We start from the raw sequence: 27,730 nt of genomic DNA, 5'->3' as shown, positions 1-27,730 counted from the left end.
GTTTGTTCCTTAAATTGATTGCAATGTTTGGGGGTTGCACAGTCTCCTGGTCAGTGGGCTGGTATATGGTGGTTTGGTATACCTTCTGCTTCATTGTAAAATTATCAAATTTATTCACTTACATGTTCCATACCTTACACTTCTAAATTCCCACTTCTACCACTGCTGCTGGTGTTTCAAAGTTAGCATCGACTTTACTGGCAGGCTTGCTGTGACCTGTAGTTCAACAGCAGCTAGAGTGCCACAAGAAATAGCAGATTAATCCATGTACTTCACATACATGTCTATGTCTAAACCGCTCGGAAATGTAAATTTAAACAAACAGCAAGTCCCATTCTCCAAATGTGTTCATTTGTATGCATCAAGCCTCTTGCTACAAGTATTTTGCAATACACAGCAAAAACATCTCCCCAAGGTCATTGCAATATACAACACCCTTTGCCCTTTGTAAAGGTCATATTTGTACCAGTGAAGAAAGATGTGGGCATTATATTGTTGTTAGTTATATTTTTAGCAAAGGTTAATAAAAAAATGAAATAAAATAGAGAAATATCAGCAATAAGAGCAGACAAGAAATATCTATACTATGATGCTGAGGTTATAGTAAGGGGGGAAGTCAGTAAGTTGGACATAGTGTTGGTCCTTCTGGGGTAAATTTATCAAGCTGCAGGTTTGAAAAAGTGGAGATGTTATCTATGGCAACCAATCAGATTCTAGCTGTCATTTTGTAGAATGTACTAAATAAATGATAACCAGAATCTGATTGGTTTCTATAGGCAACATCTCCACTTTTTCAAACCTGCAGCTTGATAAATTTACCCCTTGCAGTGTAATCACACGAGCGTAGTTTTGCAATTCACTAAGCCAATGTTTCCAAGTACCAGAGCATTTAATAGGGGAAGATCTGGGACCCTTTACAACGCTAAAATCCTGAGCACACTGAACTCCCTTATGATAATCTGCCACTGGCCATAGATAACCTCAGCCTGCTGTAAATGGTAGCTGCTAATCAATCAAAATATTTATCTGCAGAATCATTGTAGTCTCCCTGGATACTTTGTAGTTTATTCTAATTTTCTTAAAAGCTCATTAGATTTTCCTTCCTCTTTTCCGTTCCAGGAAAACTACAGCAATTTGAATAAGAAAATTAACCACAAATGGGACTTTATCATCATGCAGGCGAAAGAGCAGTACAAGTAAGTGGGCTTCTGGCTGGGTGGAGCTGGGTGCTTACTTAACCCCTTTATTCCAGTCTCATTCTGTACAGAATCTTATGATTCACAAATCAAACATTCTTGTAATAGAATGATGTTAGAACATGCTAGTGTCATACGGGGGTTGTTATTTTTCTATTTTTTTGTTGGGTGCTTTCCAATTGAAATGGGATTTGCCTACATGGTGTCAAATAGGGAGAATTCCTACTCTGACAGCTTTTAAAGCGCTGCATGAACAGGAATGAGGCGAGCAGGAAAACAGCTGAAGCAAATAAGTGCTTCATAAAAGTCAATGTTATTTGTCTTGTACGTTTGTCATGAACAATTGAGCTGCCCCCCATAGCTCCCAACTGTCACGTTTGTCCCAACTCCTGGGATGTTGGGATTTTTGTCTCCTCTCACCCTGGTGAGCGGGGACATTATCATGATGTCAGGTGCACGCGGCAATTGAAAGCTATTTTAAGGGAGAGGGTGTGTTCCACCATTAACCTAAATTTGTCTCGATTACCTCCAGGACTATGTTGGGGGTTATGCACTTCTCAGAAACTGCTCAGTGATTATAGAAAGCTATTCAGGCTTTTTTTCCCCCCTGTTTTTTTATCTACTGAGCAAGAACAGCTCATGTGACACCACCATAACTCTTTCAAAATACATCACCAGGTACAGTCACTACGCATATATCTCTTTCATATTAAGCTCAATTGACCTTGGTAACAGAGAGCACCAATGGAATGTTGTCAACACTCCAAACTCCTTTATAATTGGCAGTCTCTGGAAAATCTGAACTTTTGCTCAATATAATACATAATAATAATATGTAGATACAATATTTATATATCAGATTACCTCTGTTCTTTACCTCCTCAGCAAAATGGTCCTAAGAAGGCTGATTTGTAATCTGTTCTTCCCACTCTACAAATAGCACATAGTAGTTTCATATATTAGCTAGATTATTATCCCAATTATAAGTATACACTTAAACTTGAAATTTAACGTTAATCTTATTTTATTGCAGAGCGGGAAAGGAGCGTAAGAAATCCGACCGTGTAGTGTTGGACTGTCAGGAAAAGGCATATTGGCTGGTTCACCGACCCCCTGTGAGTAGACGAGTGTCAAACTTTCCTAAATGTTACCCATAAAATTTTCTTATTTATTCACCGATCTCACATACACCTCTCTCCACTATCCGGTCGTTTCAGTGAGATCGGATAATCAATCAGATAATCAATAATTCATTTTCTAAACTACACTAAATTATTAATAAAGCTAAATGGTTGCTATGGGTTACAGCACCTTTTCTCCCAGTGCACCAGTTTAGATAAATGTCCCTACAATAACGGATCTTTGTAGCATGCCTTTATTTATCAGGACTGCAAGCTCCCTACTTAATCAGCGGAAAGATCCCTACAGCACACACGGGTTCTGTCCGAAAGTATAGGTAACGTGTTAAGAACTACACATAGACGTACAAGGAAAATAAGTTGGATACGTGCAATGTTCTCCAGTCCAATTACTTAAGTATAGTCCAGACACTTTGCTACATTGATACAGGTCATCAGTATTAATCTCCCCTGCAGCAGGTTTGTGTTTTTCTTTATTCTGTGTTAATAACTCTGCTTAAAAGAAAATTATATTAGTTTATAATGTACCACTGTCAAACTAGAAGCTATGCTATGTTGTCTGTGCTGTCACAACGCATAATTCCCCAGACCCTCTAAAGTGTGTTAAACAGGAACCTTCAGTTACTTAACTAAGTCAGAGATGTTAAAAAGCTTAGGAAAATACTGCTCTATGCAAATTAGCCATCCTGAGTAACGTCTCTTGCTTATACCTTAAGTAACGTTTAACAAGCTCCGCGCGTGCACAGAGCTGATTATTTCATTAGCGCTCTGACGTTACTTAAATAATCTTTAAGTAATGACATTGTGTTATTTAAAGAGACAATCAGCTCTGTCTCTTCGTTGCTATGTGATAGGGCTCTACGAGTAGGGCTGTGATATCCCGGTGCACCAGAGAGCTCAATAGCTAGCTGCCGTGACCGCCAACATCACTTGCCCTTTCTGCATTTCCCAGAATGCCTTGTGTCTGACATGCTGGAGCGGAACTTCAGTTCCTCTGTGAGCACTGTGTTGACAGTCCTGCTCTGCTGCGCTGGGGGGGGATGAACAGGTTAAAATGTGGAAGAGGGTAATGAGAGAGGCAGAAGGATGCAATAGCTTAAAATAGTGAAAGAATGATAATAGAGAATGATAATGATAGAGGGAGAATGATAATAATGAGGAGACGCTGATGGGAAGGAAAGGGGCCGACTTCTTCACTGTCTCTTTGAGAGCAGGCCTGGCCATCCCTTGGCTCTTCGTGTGTTGTGAAACTACCAACCCCAGCATGCTTTGCCAGCAGATAGCCAGCTGATAGCTGGCAGGGCATGCTGGGACTTGTAGTTTCACAACACCTGGAGAGCCCCCGGGTAGGCCAGGACTGATTTTCAAGGTGAGAATGTCAAGGAAATATCCAATTTCTATTTGGAAACAAAGATGACAAAGTTTTTCCACCTTCTTGGTTTGTACATGGCATCCTACATACATTACTTCATTATACTGGGGTCCTATGTTTTTCACAAAGGCCATTACATCATTCAGGTACAGTTGTTTAGTTTGTTGCTGTTGGATGCCCAGATCAGCTGTTCTGTGTGCATTGAAAACAGCTGTGTTCTCAAACCAGTTCCATGCGATATTAAAGATCAACAAAATAAACAAGGCTGGATGGGTAGATACAGTAGGTTAAATCATCAGCAGGGCATATTGCGATCCATACATTAATGTTGTCGGAAGATGTCAAAGCACTTAAAATGCATTTTCCCTTGAGATATATATCATTAGCACACATTAACCCTGTCCTTCTGTTTATATCAGCCGGGAATGCTGGATGTGTTGGACTATGGAATGGACAGAGCCAGTGACCCCAATGTTGTCAAGGTAAACAGGTGAGGCTGCGATAAACTCTATAGGTTATGTAAGAGACACGCTGAATGTGATAACTGTCGTCCTGGGTTCCACATCGCCCAGAATCCAGAAATAAAGCATTATTTGAGTAAATCTATAATGCAGTCAATGTCAGTGATATAGGGCTGACACAGGGCTAGATTTACTAAGCTGCGGGTTTGAAAAAGTGGGGATGTTGCCTACCAATCAGATTCTAGCTGTCATTTTGTAGAATGTACTAAATAAATGAAAGCTAGAATCTGATTGGTTGCTATAGACAACATCCCTACTTTTTCAAACCCGCAGCTTAGTAAATCTAGCCCACAACCTCTCTGGTCTCACCCCCACTTCAGAAAGTCGCTCACAAATGATGCATATTTGGAATATTTGGAGTATATTTTTGTACACCAATGTCTGGCGAGGGCCGGCTTTGTTCTCCTTCACGGACGCTGAATTACAATGCAGTGCTCTGCCACTATCATAGAGACGATGACAGCGTTCAGATAGAAGACGGTGAATCACTGATAAACCTCCCCTGGAGGCCCTTGAACATATCGGAGATCATAGATTACTGGGGTCTGCGGGGATTGGTAACCATGGAAACGCAATGTGAGAAATAAGACGGGTTAGAGTGTTTTCTGCTGTTTAGCCAATAACATGACGGACCAGCTGTATTTCTCTATCCAGCATGGCTTGTAAAAGGTTAAAGAACAAGCGCTAAGAGGTTGAGGGATACAAGGAGCGGGTGAAATAGTTGCCTCAATACTAACAGGCAAGGCCGCCAAGAGAAATTTTGGGCCCCTGTACAACAGCTTTTTGGGGCCCATTCTATAGCCACTGAGTGGAGGGGCGTGGCTACACCAGGTTAGTGGCTCCTCCCACTACACAGGCAGTCCAGGAGCCCGGCACTTTGTACCTGCGCCCCCTCTCTCGGCGCCCTGCTAACAGGCCTCGAATCACATGTATGGGAAAATATATGACAGCCATCCTATCTGGGATGTTTACTCCTCACTTATAACACAAGTCTTATTTTCATCGGCCAGGTTGATAAACTACTGGCCAGATGACTGCCCCAATTACATGGTGGCGTTCAGTGAAATTGGGGGAATCTGTAAATGTTCTTAACAATGTAAAATATAAATTCTTATACCATATTCTGTTAGAAAGTCTTTGTTCAGCATGTAAATCATTTTATCCCACACTTCCTTAAAAAAATAAAAAATGGTTATTCTCTGTTCTCTTCAGGCCGTATAGATTCCTAGGGGGTATATTTACTAAACTGCGGGTTTGAAAAAGTGGAGATGTTGCCTATAGCAACCAATCAGATTCTAGCTGTCATTTATTTAGTACATTCTACAAAATGACAGCAAGAATCTGATTGGTTGCTGTAGGCAACATCTCCTCTTTTTCAAACCCGCAGTTTAGTAAATATGCTCCCTAGTCTAATAATAAAATGCCCCTTGCTCATACCTCAATTATGTGATATAAAACTAAAGACAGTGCTGCCCAAAACACAAGGATTTAACACACATACTTGTAATAAATATATTAGGAGGAAAAATAAATAGAAACAAAGAGAATGGACAAAACAATGACACGGCATGACAGCGATAGTAGTAAAACTCACATTACCCTATATGTACACAATATAATAGTGTAATCACGTGTCATATGCACAAGAGAAGAATAGTACTTGAACAGTCATTAATAAAAGTCACATGTTCCATGTAAAATATAATTACATACAAACACCTCCCTATCCGTTGTTTCCCCTTCAAAAATCCAACTTAAATTTTCTTTCCTGCGGTGGTCCAAATGGAAAGTAATGCAAATAGATGGCTACGACTTGATATAATATAGACGTTACACTATTGAATTAATTCCTAAAGCGGCTAGATAATGCTCCTTCTGAGAGGCACATTTGGGGACGCATCATCTAATTGTGTTGTACTTGTGTGAACATGCCCTTCCCGTAGTCCAAGTACGCTCGCCCATCCCCATTAGTCCTTTCCAGTCGTAAGGGGATACAAAACTCCAGATACAGATGCAATTTTGGTGCACATGCTTAGTACGGAAACTTGTAGGAAAGTAGAACATTTAAGGAATCCTTCCACCCAGTAGGGTTATGTGCGCGCATGGAAACTACATTAACGTCTATATTACGTATATTCTAGAATTGACGTTTTGTTGTGGCGTTAACTAAATCAGGCCTGTTTTATACTCATTAAAATAAGAGGAGTTTGAAGTGGAGGAAAAACCGTATGGAGTACAAAGAAGGACAATCCTGAAGACACCTTCATGATACCACCAGAATAGTAGAGTAAAGTATATATACCAGACTGTCGCGGGAATTGAGGAGAATCACTCAGACATATGACCCGCTCACAGCAATATTTTGGGGACCAATCTCCCAGCAGAGAAGATTGCGTGTTAGGCTTACACAACACATGGAGAGCCACAGGTTGTCCAGTACTGCTGTAGTGTGTGTGAGCCATGTCCTTAACACGTGTCACATCCATTGCATGTACTGTGAACAACTACCAGGGGGTAAATGTATCAAGCTGAGAGTTTTCCGGCGGGTTTGAAAAACCAATCAGATTCTGGCTATCATTTATTTAGTACATTCTACAAAATGATAACTAGAATCTGATTAGTTGCTATAGGCAACATCTCCACTTTTCAAACCCGCAGGAAAACTCTCAGCTTGATACATTTACCCCTAGATGTTGATATGTAATAACTGAAAGGTTGCCGGCAGCCTGCCTTTGTCGTACAGGGAGCTGTCTGGGATTCCTACAACAGCTGCTTTCTATACAATATCACACTTTGGGGCTGATGAAGTATTTGCTGTTTGCTAAGCTGAAGTATTTACTTTCATTTTTATGCTGACTTTCCCCCCCCCCCCCCCCTCCTCTCTTGTCCGTTGTCTCCACAGAATCAGCTTTGAACATTATCTCTGGCAATCTGGTGTTGAGAGTGCTGTCTGGGAGTGAAAGGAGAGGCTGCTTGTCAGATGATAACACAATCTCTTCGTTTCTCCAGCAATTAGGACCAGAGAGATACTTAGCTTTTTATGTCTATGCTGCGAATAGCTCCAGTGAGCTGAGATCTCTCACTATTAACAAAATATGTATCTGCTTAACACTCTCTATGCATTAACGGCATTACAAAACAGACTACTTTGTGGGCCTCTAGGGAGGCTGAGTACCAGGGTAGATCTTCTAAGAATGTTTCTGGGAAACCTCTTCACAGGAACTGTTCACTACATTCCGCAAGTGCATTTGTTTATTCTGTGCTCACGTATAGATCGGTTCAATATTCCTTTTCCAATAACGATATATAATTATGTATGTAGAATACATGCACTAAAATAAATCTATACTGAGGAAAACACACCTAAATGCCATATATACATAACAACAACACTGTATGTATAAATTCTGCCCTAACATAGACTACAAACTGCAATATTTGAAAAAGCTCAGGTCAAGGGATAAGGGTTAACACACTTCCTTTTTAAGTCTGAATTTCAACTTTCAGCCATCAGCCTTTTCTGATTTAGTGGACTTCCCCAATAGGTATGGTACGGGGTCCCTCTCCTTCTGTGCCAGAGAGAACCCTAATCTCCAGTCATCTACACTGCAGGACCTAAGATGCACAGAGGGCCTGGGCTCACATAGCCACTGCATCACCTTATTAGTACATCAGTTGACCACACTGTTGCAGAATTCCATGCATGCCGTGGAGGCCTGTAAGCTTTATTAGTTTCTTGTGCATAAAAGGAATGGATACACCCATAATGGTATTCGGAGGCTCGAAAAATATCTACTCAATGCAAATTCTTTTTTGCTTTCATCCCTGATTTTCCACATCCTAATACTTTATGTATTTATCAATACAACCTCCCCCTCTCCCCAATTCCCATTTCTTAGCCATATTTGATTTTATGTAATCTCTCCTTTTCCATAACTCTTTACCACACTATGAACTTGAGCAGCGGTGCTTGTTCCCAGATTGGGGGGTATATTTACTAACCTGCGGGTTCGAAAAAAGTGAAGATGTTGCCTATAGCAACCAATCAGATTCTAGTTATCATTTATTTAGTACAGTCTACAAAATGACAGCTAGAATCTGATTGGTTGCTATAGACAACAACTCCATTTTTTTTCAATCCCGCAGTTTAGTAAATATACCCCTGGGTGTTCATGACTAACGAGTGTGATGAGGCAGTGGTTGGTTGGACAGTGACAGATCTGTCAGGCAACGTGTTTACAGCCGGGACACATTATGCTGTTTGAACATTATTGAGTGAATCAGCTCTTGCTGAGAGATCTGTATGTCAGAGCCACACATTTTATTTATGTATGCACAGATCTTTAATGTTTGCCTCTCGTTTCACTTATATAACCATACCTTGCTGCAGTAATTTATTTATAAAGATAAAAACATGTTATTGTACAATTGTAATACTATAAACACAGACACACTTAGTATCACAGTATTCTGTGAAATCAGACCCATGAGTTCTATAGAAAGTCACCCTCTTTAGAATGCTGCTTTAGAATGTCTCTTTAGAATGCTGCTTTAGAATGTCTCTTTAGAATGCCACCCATGTTGTAACAAAAGGAGCATTGAATTTGGATTCTGGAAGGTGCGCCCACTATGAAAGCCTCTTACCTCCATCATAACATTCTGGTCTCACACTTTCTACTTTACTTTTTGTAGCAATTTGACCTAATTATTTTTTGGTACCAATTGCATTTTATGGAACAATTAAGGTTGCCAGGGGTGCACTTAATGTAACTGTATTGCAATCTGACCCGATCTCAAGGCACCATGTATACTTCAGTGTGTCTAGTTCTAAATGACTGCACTGAAAATCTTCCGTGAGTGGTTTTGCATAATATGAAGAGCGACAAAAGAAAATGCAATTACAATAGCAAAAGGCAGAATATTTATATCCCTGTCTTTTTTTTAGTATAGAATAAATTGGCCCTATAGAATCGATAGGCATCATTGTATAAATGCAGATAGTACAGCAGAAAAGGGTTGAGATCTGGAAACAGATGTGTTGTTATCTCTTGATCCTTTCCTCTGTAATATATTCCTGTTTCTCTGTGTTTTGCAGAAGAAGACGGTGGATTTTTACAGGAGAGAAGTAAGTAGTCCTTAGTTCCTGGAAAGGCTCAGCCCAGAAGCAGGGGCTGAAAATAGCTGTGATTTACACCTTGCTGTAGTGAATGATGTTTACTTTTCTCTCTATATATATCTCCAACCCGCAGATAGCTGCAGACACATTGCACAGAGCAGTGGTCGGATTGAGTCTAAATCATAATTAACTGTTTCAATCTCAGCTATGTTGGAGCGTACAATATATAAGTGTTGGCAAAAGTTGATAAAATCTACTGTACTCTGAAACCGCTGTAAAATGCCGCAGTTGCAGTGGAGACACCCAGAAAATAAAATGGACTTCACAAAAAAATCTCAAAAAGGGGCCACCAACAATTGCATAGCCTGATTAATGAAAGTAATCATAATTGCCTACTCTCCCGCAATTTCCGGGAGGCTGCCGAATTTCAGGGAGATCTTCCGGAAGAGTAGAGATCTTACTGAGTTTGGCGGAGGCGGGGCTTAATGATGGGATTTGCGATGCCGTGGATCGGCATTTCCATCCACTGTGGAAATAGCCTCGCTACATCTATTGTCCACTTTGATAGCATATATATATATATATATATATATATATATATATATATATATATATATATAAAGTGGTTCAGCGATTGCCGCAAGTAACCGTTGTGTAGATAATTGTTCTTGATTGCTTCCATGCAGTATTTGTCACTGGCCGTGATACTGAGTTGGACGTATGTTGGGTGTAATTTACAGGAAAAAAAAAAAATGTCCCTAAAAATAGCGTAATTATGTCCATATGCTGAATCGGAGGCATCTGAAGCTCTGCACCTGTAGCATATGCTCCAGTTTTATGTCAGGCGTACATACACCCACCTAAGCATACACACACCCAGGTCATAAGCAGAAGAAAAGTGTTTTGATAGCGAAAAACACATCCGCTTGACATAATCCAGCAGATATAATATTCCGCCTTGCGGACGAAAGTAGCAAGAAAATTATTTTTAAAATACGCTGTTTTCTATAACATGCACGGTCAATAAAGCACCTATCAGCTTCAGAGGTGAATTCTCAGTCAGCCAATAAGAAGCGGCTAGCTAGTGCTAGCGACCATCATCAATATTATCGCACATTTGCTCCAGCAACAGATATGGCTCCTGACAGATGTACATACATCTCCGTGATGGTCTGCATGAACACAGCCTTACTATACTCGGCCTACATTACACCAACCTTTCCTCACTCGTTCCGTCTGTCTAGTCATAATGAGGTGCAAGTGTCAGACGCACACAACTCTGGATGTGCGAATATATGTGCACTCTCCTTGTGGACACCTGCAGTGCAAATTTTGATTTTTAATTTCTGTTCCGCAAACGAGCGCACGCCCAACGTATCATCAGGCCCTTTATTTGAAGATTAGTTTGTGTGTCTGAGAGCACTAGATAAACACAACTTTTTATTTGGTTTGAAATCTGTTTCTAGTTAATTCCTTAGTGGTGTAAGCGTGTAACTGCTGATACTTGTGGGGTTGTGTAATAACTGGCTGTGCTTGGATAAGAAGATTGTACAGCACAGGGGTAAACTTACTAAAGATTTGAGACAAAGGAGACCTATTTAAATATTGCTGATTAGATCTTCTCACAGCATTGTGGATGGTGACCGAAGGATTTCTTTATACTGAGTGTCCTTCTCTGCAACACAGATCATGTACTATCAGCAGTCTCTAATGAGGTCTACAGTAAAGTCTTCTGTGTCTCTATCTGGGTAAGTCATTTTATTTGTGTGTGTAACTCTCCTTCCCTACTCCTGATATTGTGTACAACATGTCTGTTGTCTCTTACTGAAGTGTGTGACTATCCTACCCTCTCCCCGATATGTTGTCCAATGTGTCGGTTGTCTCTTGCTCCAGTGTGTGACTATCCTACCCTTTCCCCGATACGGTGTACAATGTGTCAGTTGTCTCTTGCTCCAGTGTGTGACTATCTTACCTTCTCCCAGATACGGTGTACAATGTGTCAGTTGTCTCTTGCTCCAGTGTGTGACTATCCTACCCTTTCCCCGATACGGTGTACAATGTGTCAGTTGTCTCTTGCTCCAGTGTGTGACTATCCTACCCTTTCCCCGATACGGTGTACAATGTGTCAGTTGTCTCTTGCTCCAGTGTGTGACTATCCTACCCTTTCCCCGATACGGTGTACAATGTGTCAGTTGTCTCTTGCTCCAGTGTGTGACTATCTTACCTTCTCCCAGATACGGTGTACAATGTGTCAGTTGTCTCTTGCTCCAGTGTGTGACTATCCTACCCTTTCCCCGATACGGTGTACAATGTGTCAGTTGTCTCTTGCTCCAGTGTGTGACTATCCTACCCATATTGTGTTCAACGTGTCACTTGTCAGATTACTCCTGTATCTGTATGTGACTTTCCTGCCCACTCCCCTATACCCTGTACTTCTATCTCTGCTTGTGAGTATTTTACCTTTTTCCTGATACAGTTTTCAATGTATCTGTTGTCTCTTCTTTTTCACCTGTGTTGATGCTATCCTGCACTCTCTCTGATACAGCCTCCGCTGGGAAATAACCGGTGGGTCATGACCGCATCAGTGAGGGCCATGGGTCCTGCTTTTAGGTGGGCTAGATCAAGCGTACATGACAAAGAGGAGAGTGGGGTTTCCCCAGTGCATGTAAGGTGAATATCGTGAGATTAGGTGGCGGAAGCAAGTAGGAAAGGAGTTGAGGGGGGGGTGAGCAACGCATGCCCAGCGGGGGCGGGCATATATTTAAAAACAGTAGTCTTGCTCATCTCCCCCTCTTTCCAGAAGGATGTGCAGAGGCAAGCCCACCCAGAAAGGGTTTAAAAAAAGGAGTAGAGGTAGGATGTAGTTTTCACTGTTTATCTTATATGTGATAATGTATCATTGTTTTCAAAATAAAATGTATATTTATATGGATCTGTTTATAAAAAAAAAAAATTAGATTATATGCTAATGAAAATAAAAATTTAAGAAATTGAAAAATATAAAGAGACGAGAAAGAATACATTGGCGATCTTTAAGAGGAAGATATTGTTGTCTTTGATGTTTATTGGCTTATTTGTTGTCCCTGGAGACAGTGGAAGTGGGACTGTTGTATTCTGAGTGGAACTCCAGAGAACGGAGGGGTTCACTGCACAGTTTTGGGGTTATTACACCAAGGTTTATGATTGTCTCCAGGGTGGAGCATTAGGTGGCCAGTTGATTGGGCACTGTGGACCCTTGGATTTTGTATTATCTGGCATGGTATATGTGGGGCAATTGTTTGCCCTGTACACCCCTCCCCTTAAGGTTTAAATTGAAAGAATAAAAATAGAAGACTGTGACCATATTCTCTCCACTGCTTGGTGTGGTGTCTATTATTGAGTGATTATTAATGGGTTGTGGAACATAGGGGCAGATAGTGTCCATGCCTAAGATCGTATGTACCATGTGTCTGTTGTCTCAATGTGTCTGAATGTGACTATCTTGCCCCCTCCCTGATACTGTGCCTGGTGTGTCAGCTGTTGTTACTTATATGTAATTATATGTGTTTGTGTATGACTGGTCTGCCATTTCCCGGATACTGCTTGTAATGTGTGTCAGTCATTTCTTACTCCCCTGTGTAACTATCCTGCCCGCTCTCTGATACAGAGTACAATGTGTCAGTTGTCTCTTACTCAACTGTGTAAGTATCCTGCCCGCTCTCTGATACAGAATACAATGTGTCAGTTGTCTCTTACTCCAGTGTGTAACTATCCTGCCCTCTCTCTGATACAGAATACAATGTGTCAGTTGTCTCTTACCCCAGTGTGTAACTATCCTGCCCTCTCTCTGATACAGAGTACAATGTGTCAGTTGTCTCTTACTCCAGTCTGTAACTATCCTGCCCGCTCTCTGATACAGAGTACAATGTGTCAGTTGTCTCTTACTCCCCTGTGTAACTATCCTGCCCGCTCTCTGATACAGAGTACAATGTGTCAGTTGTCTCTTACTCCCCTGTGTAACTATCCTGCCCGCTCTCTGATACAGAGTACAATGTGTCAGTTGTCTCTTACTCCCCTGTGTAACTATCCTGCCCGCTCTCTGATACAGAATACAATGTGTCAGTTGCCTATTACCCCAGTGTGTAACTATCATGCTCATTCTCTCTGATACGGAATACAATGTGTCAGTTGTCTCTTACTCCCCTGTGTAACTATCCTGCTCTCTCTCTCTGATACGGAGTACAATGTGTCAGTTGTCTCTTACTCCCCTGTGTAACTATCCTGCCCGCTCTCTGATACAGAGTACTATGTGTCAGTTGTCTCTTACTCCCCTGTGTAACTATCCTGCTCTCTCTCTCTGATACGGAGTACAATGTGTCAGTTGTCTCTTACTCCAGTCTGTAACTATCCTGCCCTCTCTCTGATACGGAATACAATGTGTCAGTTGTCTCTTACTCCAGTCTGTAACTATCCTGCCCTCTCTCTGATACGGAATACAATGTGTCAGTTGTCTCTTACTCCAGTGTGTAACTATCCTGCCCTCTCTCTGATACGGAGTACAATGTGTCAGTTGTCTCTTACCCCAGTGTGTAACTATCCTGCCCTCTCACTGATACTGAGTACAATGTGTCAGTTGTCTCTTACTCCACTGTGTAAGTATCCTGCCCTCTCTCTGGTACAGAATACAATGTGTCAGTTGCCTATTACCCCAGTGTGTAACTATCCTGCCCTCTCTCTGATACGGAATACAATGTGTCAGTTGTCTCTTACTCCAGTGTGTAACTATCCTGCCCTCTCTCTGATACGGAGTACAATGTGTCAGTTGTCTCTTACCCCAGTGTGTAACTATCCTGCCCTCTCACTGATACTGAGTACAATGTGTCAGTTGTCTCTTACTCCACTGTGTAAGTATCCTGCCCTCTCTCTGATACAGAATACAATGTGTCAGTTGCCTATTACCCCAGTGTGTAACTATCCTGCCCTCTCTCTGATACGGAGTACAATGTGTCAGTTGTCTCTTACTCCAGTCTGTAACTATCCTTGTCTGTATGTGACTATCCTGCCATCTCCCTAATAATGTGTACAATGTCTCAGTTGTCTCTTAACTCTTGTGTGTGACTATCATGTCCTCTCCTTGTTACTCAGCACAATATGTTAGTTGTCTCTTCCTCGTGTGTTTGAGTGTGTGACTACCCTGCCCTCTTGCTGATACTTTGTGCAGATAGTCACTTATCTCGTACTCCTGTGTGTTATGGTGCTGGTGACACCCAGGAGGGCACCAATTGGTTGGGGTAGCGAGACACCCCATGTTTGGCCAAGATTCTTAGTTCTGTGAGGACAGATTGTGAGGGAAAAAGCTGAAGTCAATAGGTTTTAGATGATAGAATTATGATGGGTGAAGTTGATAAACAGGCAACCAAACAAGACTCTTTGATGCACCCGCAGGTGAGGTGCAGTGTAATTGACTTCACCTTTAGCAAAGTGCTGATTGCAGTAAGTGAAAAAGAATGTGCAATTGTCAGCTTTGATCGTGCACTGCCACCTGTTGTCTGTAGCTGGTATTGCAGTGGATCCTCACACTGTGTGTGACTATCATGACATGTTCTTGACACTTCCTCCAGTGTGTCATTTGTCTCTGTGTGACATTCAGTTTATATGTAAATTGTCTATAGAGTTTACCAGGAGTCTACTCTTCCTGTGTGTGTCTGTATCTCATGGCTGTCTGATTACACTGTACGTTTGTGTGTTGATCTGTTTTACACTTTAGGAGGTGTCTATTCATCTTGTGTGTGGGAGCTGGGAAACTGCTCTAGGATGAATATCAGATACTTAGCCATTTAATAACCTAGCACACAACTATCTTATGCTTATAATGATCCACAAATGGCACCATACCCACTGGGGAAACAGAGATACCAGGGTATATACGGCTTATAGTGACCCCTTCTGTGGTGTTGGGACTGTGATTGCCCATGATAGCACTCCAGTGTGAATAAGATTACAGATTCCTGAGAGACACACGCCAATGTATAACACTGTTCATGTGCACTAACCATGTACCATAAGAAATCCAGAGTCACACTTAAAAAACAGATTCATGGCACCGCTTTGGAATTTTAAGGCTTAGCTGTTTTTTGTTTGTTGTCCGTTCTGTTCATCTCAGTAAATAGTAGGATTGCAGCAAGTGGTTTTAATCTCGACATCATTGGAGAGCTGCCCTCGATACAAATTGTTTTTTGGCTTGTGGCAACAATTCTTTTATGAGCAACTTAAGATAAGTCCAAGTACAAACAACGTTGTGATTTATAGCTGCACAGGGACAATAAGGGACCAAGATTACATCGTTATGAGGAATTAGGGGACTGAGAGAACTAGGAGATGTTCCTAGGAGGAGGAAGCATTTTAGGACGGGGCGAACCAAGTAGAAATGTACAGAAGTGGGTGGTATATAAATATATGTCTGTTTCAGTAGTAACAAGTTAATAATTAGGACACAGATGACACAATGCTAACAATGGGCACATGATGGTCATCAGTATGTCCCCATAGATTGCTGCAAAAGTCTTTCGCTGCAAGGTGTGATAATTCTTATACTAATATATGTGACTGCCACATGGTGCTTTTATGCATATGACCATTTAATATATTACCTGCATTTAGTTTGTCACCACCTATTTATGGTGGGCAAATATGTAACCTCTGCTGAAGATTGGTTACTTAGCGGATTCCTCTGACCACCCGTCACAACTTCTTGCAGGATACTGAAATACAGTGAGCAGTACTATTCTCATGATCCCATAATGTCCGGGTGCCTGCCTAGCAACCCCTGGATTACGGACGACACCATGTTTTTGGAGCTGAATGCCAAATTGTGAGTTACCGATCTTTTAAATGAAAGATTTTTAGAGATGATCTATAACACACAAGTGATGTTAATATGTGTATAAACACCTCTACTACAGTGTTCATTAAGAAAACATGTGTAGTATAAGGAGTAATCTATGCCTTACTGTTAATTATCAAGGATATTAGAAATCACTCTTGAGTTTTGTGATCTGTATAGAAGCACAGTGCAGTAGGAACAGAACTCCTTGGTGATTTTTAAAAGATGTCATTTATGGTGTGTATTATCCTATATATAAAGAGGAATGACTTTCCTGTTTCTTCTCATACTGTTCACATAACTGCTATAGGGGGGGAGAGAAATAACTAGGGCGAGAGAATCTCCGATATTGGAGAACCCTTTTAAGCAGAGTCTCTACACAAAGGGGCATATTCAATTCCGATTCGCGGCCACGATTCCGCGCGGCTGTGCATATAAAGCGTCATTACGGTAGAGCAATATCGCGGCTTTCTAGGGTGCGCACAGAAATCCACAATGTTGCAGTACCGGGACCCGTGCGGCCGCGCGGAATCGAGGCCGCAAATCGGAATTGAATATGCCCTTTTACAGGTCAACCATCAGCAATTCTTTCAACCAATGAGGAAGACACTTAGGGGCATATTCAATTACGATTCCGGTCCACGGGATCGCGCCGGAACGGGCCACGAACTTAATCCACGGTACCGCAATAACGGGGATTTTCGTTCGCAGCCCATAGGGTTGCATACGAAAATCCGCGTTATTGCGGTACCGTAATACCGGCAATAGTGCGCACTTTCCGCAGTAACGCGCGTTACCGCAGACTGGAACCCTTATTGAATATGCCCCTTAATGTCAGAATTATATTTTTTGTTCCTTTCTCCACAGCAACTTTTAATTTAGCTCACTACAATTTGGTGACAGACAAAGGCATCCAGTCCTTGGTCACGTTAATGTGGAGATAATCTTCCTTTATGCTGTTGCCAGGTACCAGTACATAAGCACAATTTTCTGTTCTCTGAAAGAAAGGCCTTAACGACGACCATCTACACATTAAGGATGACAGGCTGATGCACGCTTACACTTCCGCTCTGTATTGATTCTAGCATTGCGGCTATAGCTGCTCCACGTTTGACCTCTTTACACCCAGAGTATTCGCAGGAGCAGCTTCCAGTAATTGCTGATTATTTAACTGGCTGCAGTGCAATACAAATAGCAGGCATCTCTCTTCCATGCTTGTTTCCATGGAACTGTGAGGGGGCCCCCACCTCGCTCTAACCTTGCTGCGGGAGCCCTCACAGCACTGACAGGAAACACTGAAGCATGTGTTGAACTTGATATTTTAGATCACTTTATGAAAGTGTCATAGAAAAAAATAAAGTTGTAAAATATAATATGTTTTTGCAGCATATCCTCTCCGTTTTACTTCGTATTTTCAAAGCTACGCCTAGTGTGAAGTAGATAATATCAATCTCTATCATATAAAATCTGAAATCTCCCTTGATCATTTTTAGAGTGGAAATTCCTACAAAGCTACGAGTTGAGCGCTGGGCGTTTAATTTCAGTGAACTGATTCGAGACCCCAAGGGGAGACAAAGTTTTCAGCTGTTCCTCAAGAAAGAATTCAGCGGTAGGTACAGTATAGGGAATGTGATCCACCAGTGTAAGGTGGCAGAGAAGGTGATGTCTATCATAGGTCCAGTGGACAACAGTTACAGTTGACCCAATCCTCATTACGTATTTTAAGATAAATAAGTTACATATATTGATGCTCCTGAACCAATATTGATACTAGATAAAGTATCTTTAGGATTTGTAAAAACTAAATTGGTATCTATCTATACCAGGGGAGAACATGAGCTTTTGGGAAGCCTGTGAAGATCTGAAATACGGAGACCAGTCAAAGGTGAAGGAGAAAGCAGAGGAGATTTACAAGTGAGTGTAACCCAGATGGTCAGGCCTTAGGCCTGTCTTACCATCTGTCCATGTAATGGTTATTGCAATCTGAACCTCACATACAAGCAATCAGAGGAGGGGGTGGGAATAAGGGAATCTGTCATTCCATTGCAGAACAAATATGAATAACGGTCTGTTTAAAATGTACAAAAAACGTTGAAAATCCAGCACTTGTCAGGGAGCTGATCGGAATTACTGCTGTATTTTGATAATCTACGTTTATTCTATGAAACATGACTCTACTAATATAAATTGTTACTGTCAGATAGTGTCAAGACAAGACCCACCTGGGCATGTGTGACATGGGTTTGAAGGGTTTAATTAACAAAAGAACACCTAGGGGTAAATGTATCAAGTTGAGAGTTTTCCGACGGGTTTGAAAAAACAATCAGATTCTAGCTATCATTTATTTAGAACATTCTACAAAATGATAGCTAGAATCTGATTGGTTGCTATAGGCAATATCTCCACTTTTCAAACCCACCAGCTTGATACATTTACCCCTTAGTCTAAAAATGACTAACCCCCCTCAAAAATCGATCTCACATGCACAATTAAACACAAAGTCCTGCCACCACTAAGATTTAGTTCTAAAGGTGACAGTCTTAGGAAGTCTTCTGTTACTCCCCAACTTATTTCAAAATGGAATCACAACTGAATTTAATCAGAGTTACTGTGAACCAGCATAAATGTAGCATTATAAAAACCAAGCTTATCAGACACATAACTCTTTAAGAACACAAAGACAGAACATTATTACATGGGATTTAATATGCCAAAAATTAACAATGCTTATGAAATAAAAATAGTTATAATAAATTTACATACAATATGAATGCAAAACAGTTTCTTAAAAGACTGAAACGGAGGAACTACACTCACTTTTTTACGTAATTTGAATATAGGCTAGAATTATAGGACGATTTCTCAGTAACAGACTGACCCCCAAAAACTATCAATTTCCCAAATCATTTCACACTTTTTACCTTTTCCTTACTTGCCTAAACACTCCCTCCGTGACATCACCTAAAGAGGTGTGCTGGTGTGTTAATCTATTTTACAATTCCAGTTCTGGTAGCAGTTTCTTAAAAATATACCATAACTCCCTTCTATAATATAGCAGAGGTATTGTATTATTTCTACTAAACATGGGCCTGATTCATTAAGGAAAGTAAGGCAAAAAAGGGAGTCAATTTTCTCCTGGGAAAACCATGTTCAAATGCAAGGGGTGCAAATTAGTTTATTATTTTACACATAAGTTAATTACTGTCTGATTTTTTAGCACACACATACTTGATTTATTTTTACACTGAAATATAAAGTTGATCTAGGACAGACTCTGCCTCAACTATAAATCTGTTATCACATTTTAAATTTACATTCCCCTCCAAAGCAACATGGTTTTGCCAAGGTGCAAAGTTACAAATTTTTTTGCTTTACTTTCTTTAATGAATCAGGCCCAATATAATTTCCAGCACCTATGCATATGAAACTTTATTACTTTATATTGATTCCTAGGTTTGAAACATAATCACTATAGGTTCCTCATGGCCCGATATATGTCACGTGTTATTTTGTTTACTTTCAGAGGTTACAAATATATACATAGGTCTTTACAAACATGTATTAGGGGAAGTATTTCTTTATTCAGTTATGTTTCCTATAAAGAAAATATACTAAATTTGGATTGACCCAAATATTTTAGCAAATATTTTAGGGTCCTTGGAACTCTTAAGTGGATAATAAAAAAAGGTTGCTTGCTCTTCTATGATAACAGGGCGCATCTGAGTTTATAATCAAGGTAAGGTGACAGTACATTAGCTCCTTGTTTGCTTAGACACAGTGATATGCTGAAAACTCAGAACTAAGGTCTTCCTTCATTGGTCCAGGGGTCAGGTCGGTCCAGTACAATGCAAATCATAGGTCAGTTCAAAGGATTCCTCTGATAAGGTGGGGGCCAGCTCACGCCAACAGCTGAGCACGTGAGTCTAAGGAAACTGACCTAATCCAGTTTAAACCACCCTATTTACATTCCAAACACAATATCATTTTGAGAATTAATTCTTTATCTTCCATAACTAGCGATCGCAGGAAGCGATTGCTTCACCAATAGTAGCGGATTCCTGATGGTAATGTGCAGATGAAAATGACATTAAACATGTAGTTTTAACATTATTATATTAAACCTCTAAGTCTATTACATTTAAATATAAAAGAATATGTGCTGGAACTGTATTAAATGTGTACTATTTACAAGTGTAAGTGTGAATGTAAATGTGCGTGTTATTAATTTGTGCGATTGCGTCATTATACGTGGCGTATTAATCACAATCGCGTGGTAAAACAATATTAAGCGATTTAGCTTACTTCATCCAATTATTTGACTTCCACATCAGGTTGTCTAATGGTACCTCTGTTCCTGATTATAACCAAAGTGATCGATAGACTGGGGATCACGGTCAATAAATGAGCACCTGTGATGGGATATAATCTATTTAGACTTCTTTCATTTGTTTTTAAACTGTCTAGGCATTGTGTGGTACTCTTCCAGTGTTTGAAGGGGTTGGATGGGGGAAAAATATTGTTATGATAATTTCATTTAGAATTACAAAATCCAGGGAGAATTTGGAGATTATCCCTGTAATTAATTCTGGTAGCCATAGAGTATAGGAAGTTTCTCCCCAGTGCTTGGCTCCTGCTGTTCTATTGGAGAGAAAGGTTTAACATTAGAAATGTATCTTCTCCTTAGTGCTCCCTCTTTAAATGACCGTGACAATTGAATGAATTATATTTTCTACTTTAACCCTCTCCTGTTCTAGGCTCTTCCTGGCTCCAGGTGCCAGACGCTGGATTAATATCGACGGCAAAACCATGGAGATCACAGTGAAAGGACTGAAGCACCCTCATCGCTATGTTTTGGACGCAGCACAAACCCACATCTATATGTTGATGAAAAAGGTTTGGACTTATTATATGGCAGAACACACACCTCCGCCTCTTCCCCTGTGCATTTTCTACTATGTTCTCCTTTCTATCAGTAGGATTCATATGCCAGGTACCTGAAATCCCCCATTTACAAGGAGATGCTCAACAAGGCCGTCGTCCCGCAGGAGACCAAAAAAAGGCAAGTGACGCGGTGTGCAATCACGCTCTGTGTGACAGGAGTAGCCAGCAAACTCTGCTGTAATTGCCAATCAGAGAACAGCTATATCTTGCAGACACAGGGGATAAAAGAGCACTTGTTAAGAGAATGTTGGTGGACACTTTCTCCGAACGTCTCTTCAAAATTTGTCCTTTGAGAAGACATATAAGGGCACCCACTGACAGTAGTGCGAATGCACCATGCGCAGTTACTGTCATTCCATTGACATGCACACTACTGTGTCAAGACACACACTGCTCACTAAAACACCTGATGTTAAGCAGCCATCATAAAAACTAATTAAAAAACAAAAGTAAAACGTGGGTGTTTTTAAACAGAAAAAACATGTGCAAAATGGCATTTTAATGCTATCTGATACATGAACATATAGTTAAGTGTTGCAGAAAATAGGGTTGCTATAGAAGATATAGAGAGAACACTAGGTAAATGCCATATCTGATTGGTTGAACATAGCAACCAATCAGATTCTAGCTGTCATTTTGTAGAATGTTCTAAATAAATGATATCTAGAATCGGACTGTTTGCTATAGGCAACATCTCCAGTTTTCAAACCCGCTGAAAACTCGCAGCTTGATAAATTTACCACTGTGTTTGGCGTGAGTGTCAGGGAATAACACAATTGAGGTGAAGGCAACGTTTTAATAGTTGAAAAGTATTTTTTTTTTTGTCTTTTATTTATATGCTTTCAATAGGGCAATTTTGAACAAGCCGGTTTGCTATGTTTAAGGCCTCATTCTGAGTAGCATGTAATCAGCCCAGTTATATGAAAAATAATAAAAGGAGAGGAAGACAGTGTAGGATGTCAGTCCCTTAATTCCAAAGATTGTGCATGGAAACATTTCCTTGCCAGTGCTTCCACCCAGTGGTTGTTTCTGTGTGTTACAAGCTATAATACAAAGTGCTTACAAGAAATCAGTGTATGTATTTTTTTACAAGAACTGGCCAGAATTTGTTTGAAAACTCTGGATAAAAATGTCACAATACAGACACAATATTTGCCCAATGCAGGTTTTTTTTTTGTCTTGTCTACAATGGTGTATCTGGGTGACCTCGCAGAGGTAAGGGCAGATAACAGATCTATTTTTGAGCTTAAGGTGAAATAGCAAAAGTCAGATTCAATTTCTGGAAGAGAGAGGACCTCACAGAAGAGGCAGTTAAGACTGTAGTGATAGTCAGTAGAGAGGGAAATAGTTAATTTGAGGAGGTGTAGTGTTGGGCATAGAGATGATCCTAAAATCTAAAGCTGCTGATTGAGTAATCGAATCGAGAATTATAAAGAGAGAATGGCAGGGCTCCCGGCAATGATTCCTGGGGCACTCGAGCTGAGGAAATGGAGAGGAAGAAGAACCTGCAAAGGGGACACTCAACCAGCAGTTGGAAAGGATGTAGGAAAACCAGGATAGGGCTGAATCCTTTAGGATAAAACGTGTTTGGATATGAAAAGTCGATTGCAGAGACATAACTAGAAGTTTTGATGGGGTCCTCTATACACCATCATAATGTCATATGCCCCACCCCCAGTTAGAATGCAGTAGGGCAAGGTAATAATTACATTAGTAGCTTTCTGGTACATTAGTCAGATCCATGTCCTAACTCCATGTCCGTACAGCTCAGATCCATGTCCTATCTCCATGTCCGTACAGCTCAGATCCATGTCCTAACTCCATGTCCTAACTCCATGTCCATACAGCTCAGATCCATGTCCTAATTCCATGTCTGTACAGCTCAGATCCATGTCCTATCTCCATGTCCGTACAGCTCAGATCCATGTCCTAACTCCATGTCCATACAGCTCAGATCCACGTCCTATCTCCATGTCCGTACAGCTCAGATCCATGTCCTAACTCCATGTCCGTACAGCTCAGATCCATGTCCGTACAGCTCAGATCCATGTCCTAACTCCATGTCCTAACTCCATGTCCATACAGCTCAGATCCATGTCCTAATTCCATGTCTGTACAGCTCAGATCCATGTCCTATCTCCATGTCCGTACAGCTCAGATCCATGTCCTAACTCCATGTCCGTACAGCTCAGATCCATGTCCTAACTAGATGTCCGTACAGCTCAGATCCATGTCCTAACTCCATGTCCGTACAGCTCAGATCCATGTCCTAACTCCATGTCCGTACAGTTCAGATCCATGTCCTAACTCCATGTCCGTACAGCTCAGATCCATGTCCTAACTCCATGTCCGTACAGCTCAGATCCATGTCCTAACTCCATGTCCGTACAGCTCAGATCCATGTCCTGAGCCCATTATCCATATAGTGCTGCTCTATGTTCATGCCCTGTGTCCACTATGTACACATCCATGACTATACTCCATGTCCAGCATACTGCACAGGCCCAGGGCTATGCATATACCCACTACAGAGTACAGAGCCATGTCCTGTGCCCATGTCCATGATATTCAATTAGCCGCAATGTTCCTGAGAACATCCGCTTATATTTGCTTGCAGCTCTATGGGGCGCGAGCAAAAATGAGCGGATATTTCATTTAAAAAATGCAAGCGGGGTGTCTCCATGGCCTTTCCGGAGACATAATGCGTATATTTTTTTCTGGTTGTATCTCCCCCATAGAGCAGATCCCCATCAAGACCTCATATTATTATACCCATTGACTGCAGCACATTACTTGCTTCTACTATCGGTGACAGGCTGCAGTGGGATTGAGGTTGGCTGGTGTGTGGGTTATTATGTTCCCTGCTGGTAGTGTAGATCAGGCATTCTAGAAATGGAACTTCCGGAGCTGGGAGGTGACGCAAAGAATAACCCGGATCGTGGTCATTTAAGGCATGAAAGACACGGAATATAGAAGATGACAGGGAGAGAACGGAAATTGCAATCAGGTAGCCAGGAATGGACACTAGAGAGAATAGAGGCAAATTGTGAGTAAATGGGATTAAATGTTGATCAGCGAGAGTACAGGAAAACAGAGTCTACCTCGACTATGTCAAAGAAACAGAGGGTGCAAATGATTGGGATTCAGTATTGTAGGGTAACAGTACTAAGACTTTCTGCCTGTTTTAATCAGAGAACTGATCAGCTGGCCTAATTATAGGTACTGTAGATTCATGTAATACGATAGTACAGCCATAGTCATTTAATACACTTTTATTTCTGGTAGTTGTAGCTGAGCGAGTATTGTGACTTAATGCAGTAGCTGATGTTGAAGGTCCATAGCGACAGTGAAAAGGTTAAAATGAGCTGTTTTCCTTGCTGGCCACATCTGCTCTTCTTGTTGTGCCTCTTCTCTTCCCTGCGAGAGACTCTCATCAAACAGAAAGTCTTGCAGGCCTGCAGTATAATTGTCTGCACATGGTGTCTGCAGATTCCCTGGCCAGCCAGTGGCTGAGAACAGCTCATGAAAGGGCCCTCACGTGGCGGATATGTCCCGCGTCTCCTCTCTTTTCCCAGGACTTCTTCTCCAAGTTCTGAAGTTTCTTTCCCTCCGAATCACCAGCTTTCCACACAGATTCCCAGCAGTGTCACAGCTGTTATCCTGAGCAGACCGAAGATAGGGTTCTCTACTAAACCAGCAGGAGAAATGAGGCTTGCTTGTAGTTCGGCCTAATAGAAAAACCCAGAATATAATATTATTTTAGGCATATTTGTTACAGATATCCAAATAATACTAAGCACAGAAAATATTATAGTGACAAACAATGTGTGAGTATAATCCCATCTAAAGCAGCAAACCCTCATAGACATTTTTGTTCTCTCTTAAGTGGCTCTGTCACAATGTTAAGTACGATGTCATGTGATGGCAGAGAGGGGAGAAGGATGGGGAAAAATATACAGTGCTGACAGAGCTCAGAGAGGCATTCCAAAGCCTCTCTGCTCGCTACACCATGTGACTGTGATGGTCATGGTAGCCAGATAGCATTGTGGAAACTGCAAAATTTCTAAATCATTAATAGCAGCCTGAAGAAACTAACCAAGGAAAATGTTTATTAACAAGATTCTTATAGTCTGCCACAATGATTTATGTTAAAAAACATAAATCACGGGATTGCTGCTTCAACTGATGCAAAAAATTACGCTGTTCTCTCTACTACACCATTTATAGGCCAAACAACTGTATTGAATCCTTTTAGGAAAGACTGTTTTGGCCTCCTTGTTGACATTTAAATAGCATCTAAAGTTTGTGGCAGATCAATCTGACCAGTGATTTTTGCCCATTTATGTCTTTAATGGTTTATTCCAAGGATACACTACTGCTATTCCTTCACCTGTTTAAATTAATTTACTTATTTTCTGGAGATGTGCTCCAAACATATACTATTCATGCACTACCAACTTAACACTGGTAGAAGTTGAAGGCAATTAAATCAATGTCTACAGAGGGTCATCGTCATCATCATCATCAACATTTATTTATATAACGCCAGCAGATTCCATAGCGCTTTACAATTGGGTCAGTACTACGTGCTCATAATTCATCTTTATGACAGCTCTTCCTTTGCTGTTCTGTGTATGGACAGGACATTATCCTCCTCGGAGCTTTCTCCAGGAAGAATCCAGTCCCTTGGTTATTTTTCTGCAGGATATATGGAGTAACGTAGCCCCATGTAAATTTTAAAAGGATGTTAGAAATCACTATAAAAACCTTCAGACTTTCTGGACGCACGTCCTTTTGCGCCATGTTCAGGTGCAAGGGCCGTACAGTACAGGAAGGGCATGGGCAGGCACGTTACGAAGGCCCCTTAGAGACGTGTTCTTGTTAGGGAGTAAAAAATTATCTTCAGACGCGCGTTTTCGGAGGCGCTTGTTGTGTGTCCGTAAGTCCGGCGCCAGTTTGTGTTAATGATGACTGTCATATCTTGTATTGTTAAATAAACAATTTGTAAATTATGAAATAACCAGCAACAGGCACTATTTAGCCTGGTGTGGTTCCCATCGAAGCACAGGTGGTCCCACTGCTAAAGTATTAGCCAGCGCCAGGCTATGCACATTATAACAGGGTCACACTTTAACGGAAACCAGCAGCGTGGGGTTCCCTGGTCATAATGTAAAGAAGACCTTGCCTGTTCAGCACAGGGCGGTAGCCTTTATTGGGGGGGGGAGGGGCGTGCAAGATAACCGACTGTCAAGAGACTGCTATCCCCGTGAGCACCCGCGGGCTTCCTGGCACCCGCGGGCTTTGGGTATAATTGTAGTGGTAATTCTAAAAAAATGTCCAAACCCACAGAGTTGCTGTTTTACCATCCCAGTGGTTCCAGCACAAAGGAATTTAGAACACTGTGACCTTTCCCGTTATACTACTGTATAATAAGTTACAAAATGAAACACACATACAAAGGTTTTGAAAATGTATTTATGTAAAGACTCCCCTAAACCCATTAACATTACCATTTTGATCTTCTTTCACAATGTAGTCCAGAAGGGATAAAATAAAAATCCTTAATATACGACGATAACTACTCATTAGGAACACCAAGCACTGAATGACATTGGTCCAGGCGCTAAATTTGCGTATTCCATTTAATGAGCCCATTAAAGCTCATTAATGTCTATAAGGACTCCTTAACACTAAGAGGTTATGCTCTAAGATAAATAAGGTCACCCTGTCTCCTGTTTGGGTAGCGCTACGGCATTACTTAAAACTTAAAAGACCTCGAGGATAAAAATATGCAAATGGTATGCAAATTCACATACATACATTACATTAGTATCTTTTCTCTTAACTTGCTTAATACAAAGCTAAAAATATAAATCTTAACCTTTTGTCATAGCTCATTTTTAAGCTTTGTAGTAGGCAGAGCACATGCAATGGCACAGTGACATCCCGTTCAGAGAGGAAGGGCCCAAGCATTTTTCAGCACAGGCCTGGTAGTCTCTTGGTTAGGTCAATTTTTTGCAGGTTTCTCCCCATAGAGACTGTGGCCCTGTGCTGACCAGGCTGGGTCTGATTCATATTATGACAAGGGGACCCCACGTTGCAGATTCCCCTCTTATAGTCTCACCATCACAGCCTGTGTAGCCTGGTGCTGGGTCACACTTTAGCAGGGGAACCTCACACTTGTCCCCACCTTTGTAGAAGGGGGTTCCCCCCCCCCACCCCACCAGTGGGCGTGACCAGCATGCATGGGGGCGTGGCTATAATTTTATACAATGCTTGGCTGCTCTCCAACTCTTCCTATCCCCATAATACACATGGGCAATGCTGCGTGCACTACAGTTAGGTGGTGTTAGAGCTGTGTGAAGCGGGAGCAGGGTCCAGCTACCTCAATTATACAGTGCCCCAGGCTTGGAGGGGGGTTTCCAGGTACTAGGGACTCCCCCCCTCCCCTTGGTTTGCCTATGTGCTTTAGCGGGAACCAGCCCTGGTTGTACAGTGCTGGGTATTGATTTTAGGTGGGACCCACGCATGTATGCTTTATTTAACATACAGCGGTATTCATAGTTTCTAATATCCTTATTGC

At 41.3% G+C, this 27,730-nt stretch overlaps 1 protein-coding gene across 3 annotated transcripts in view; it reads left to right on the top strand.

Annotated features, from left to right (window-relative positions):
* RGS9 (regulator of G protein signaling 9) overlaps positions 1 to 27,730 on the top strand; it is an 82,874-nt gene that overhangs the window by 42,052 nt on the left and 13,092 nt on the right. For all 3 annotated transcript variants that reach the window (XM_075178049.1, XM_075178050.1, XM_075178051.1), the window contains exons 7-16: positions 1,120 to 1,196; positions 2,230 to 2,311; positions 4,127 to 4,189; positions 9,324 to 9,353; positions 11,031 to 11,092; positions 16,081 to 16,194; positions 17,700 to 17,815; positions 18,033 to 18,120; positions 20,961 to 21,099; positions 21,183 to 21,265. In XM_075178049.1, the coding sequence (XP_075034150.1) occupies positions 1,120 to 1,196; positions 2,230 to 2,311; positions 4,127 to 4,189; positions 9,324 to 9,353; positions 11,031 to 11,092; positions 16,081 to 16,194; positions 17,700 to 17,815; positions 18,033 to 18,120; positions 20,961 to 21,099; positions 21,183 to 21,265 (854 nt within the window). The remainder of the gene's footprint in view (positions 1 to 1,119; positions 1,197 to 2,229; positions 2,312 to 4,126; positions 4,190 to 9,323; positions 9,354 to 11,030; positions 11,093 to 16,080; positions 16,195 to 17,699; positions 17,816 to 18,032; positions 18,121 to 20,960; positions 21,100 to 21,182; positions 21,266 to 27,730) is intronic.

The sequence above is a fragment of the Mixophyes fleayi genome, chromosome 6 (genome assembly GCF_038048845.1).
Source record: "Mixophyes fleayi isolate aMixFle1 chromosome 6, aMixFle1.hap1, whole genome shotgun sequence".
Classification (NCBI taxonomy): domain Eukaryota; kingdom Metazoa; phylum Chordata; class Amphibia; order Anura; family Limnodynastidae; genus Mixophyes; species Mixophyes fleayi.
Note: the sequence above shows the minus strand (reverse complement) of the source record. Positions and strands in the feature narration are given on the sequence as shown.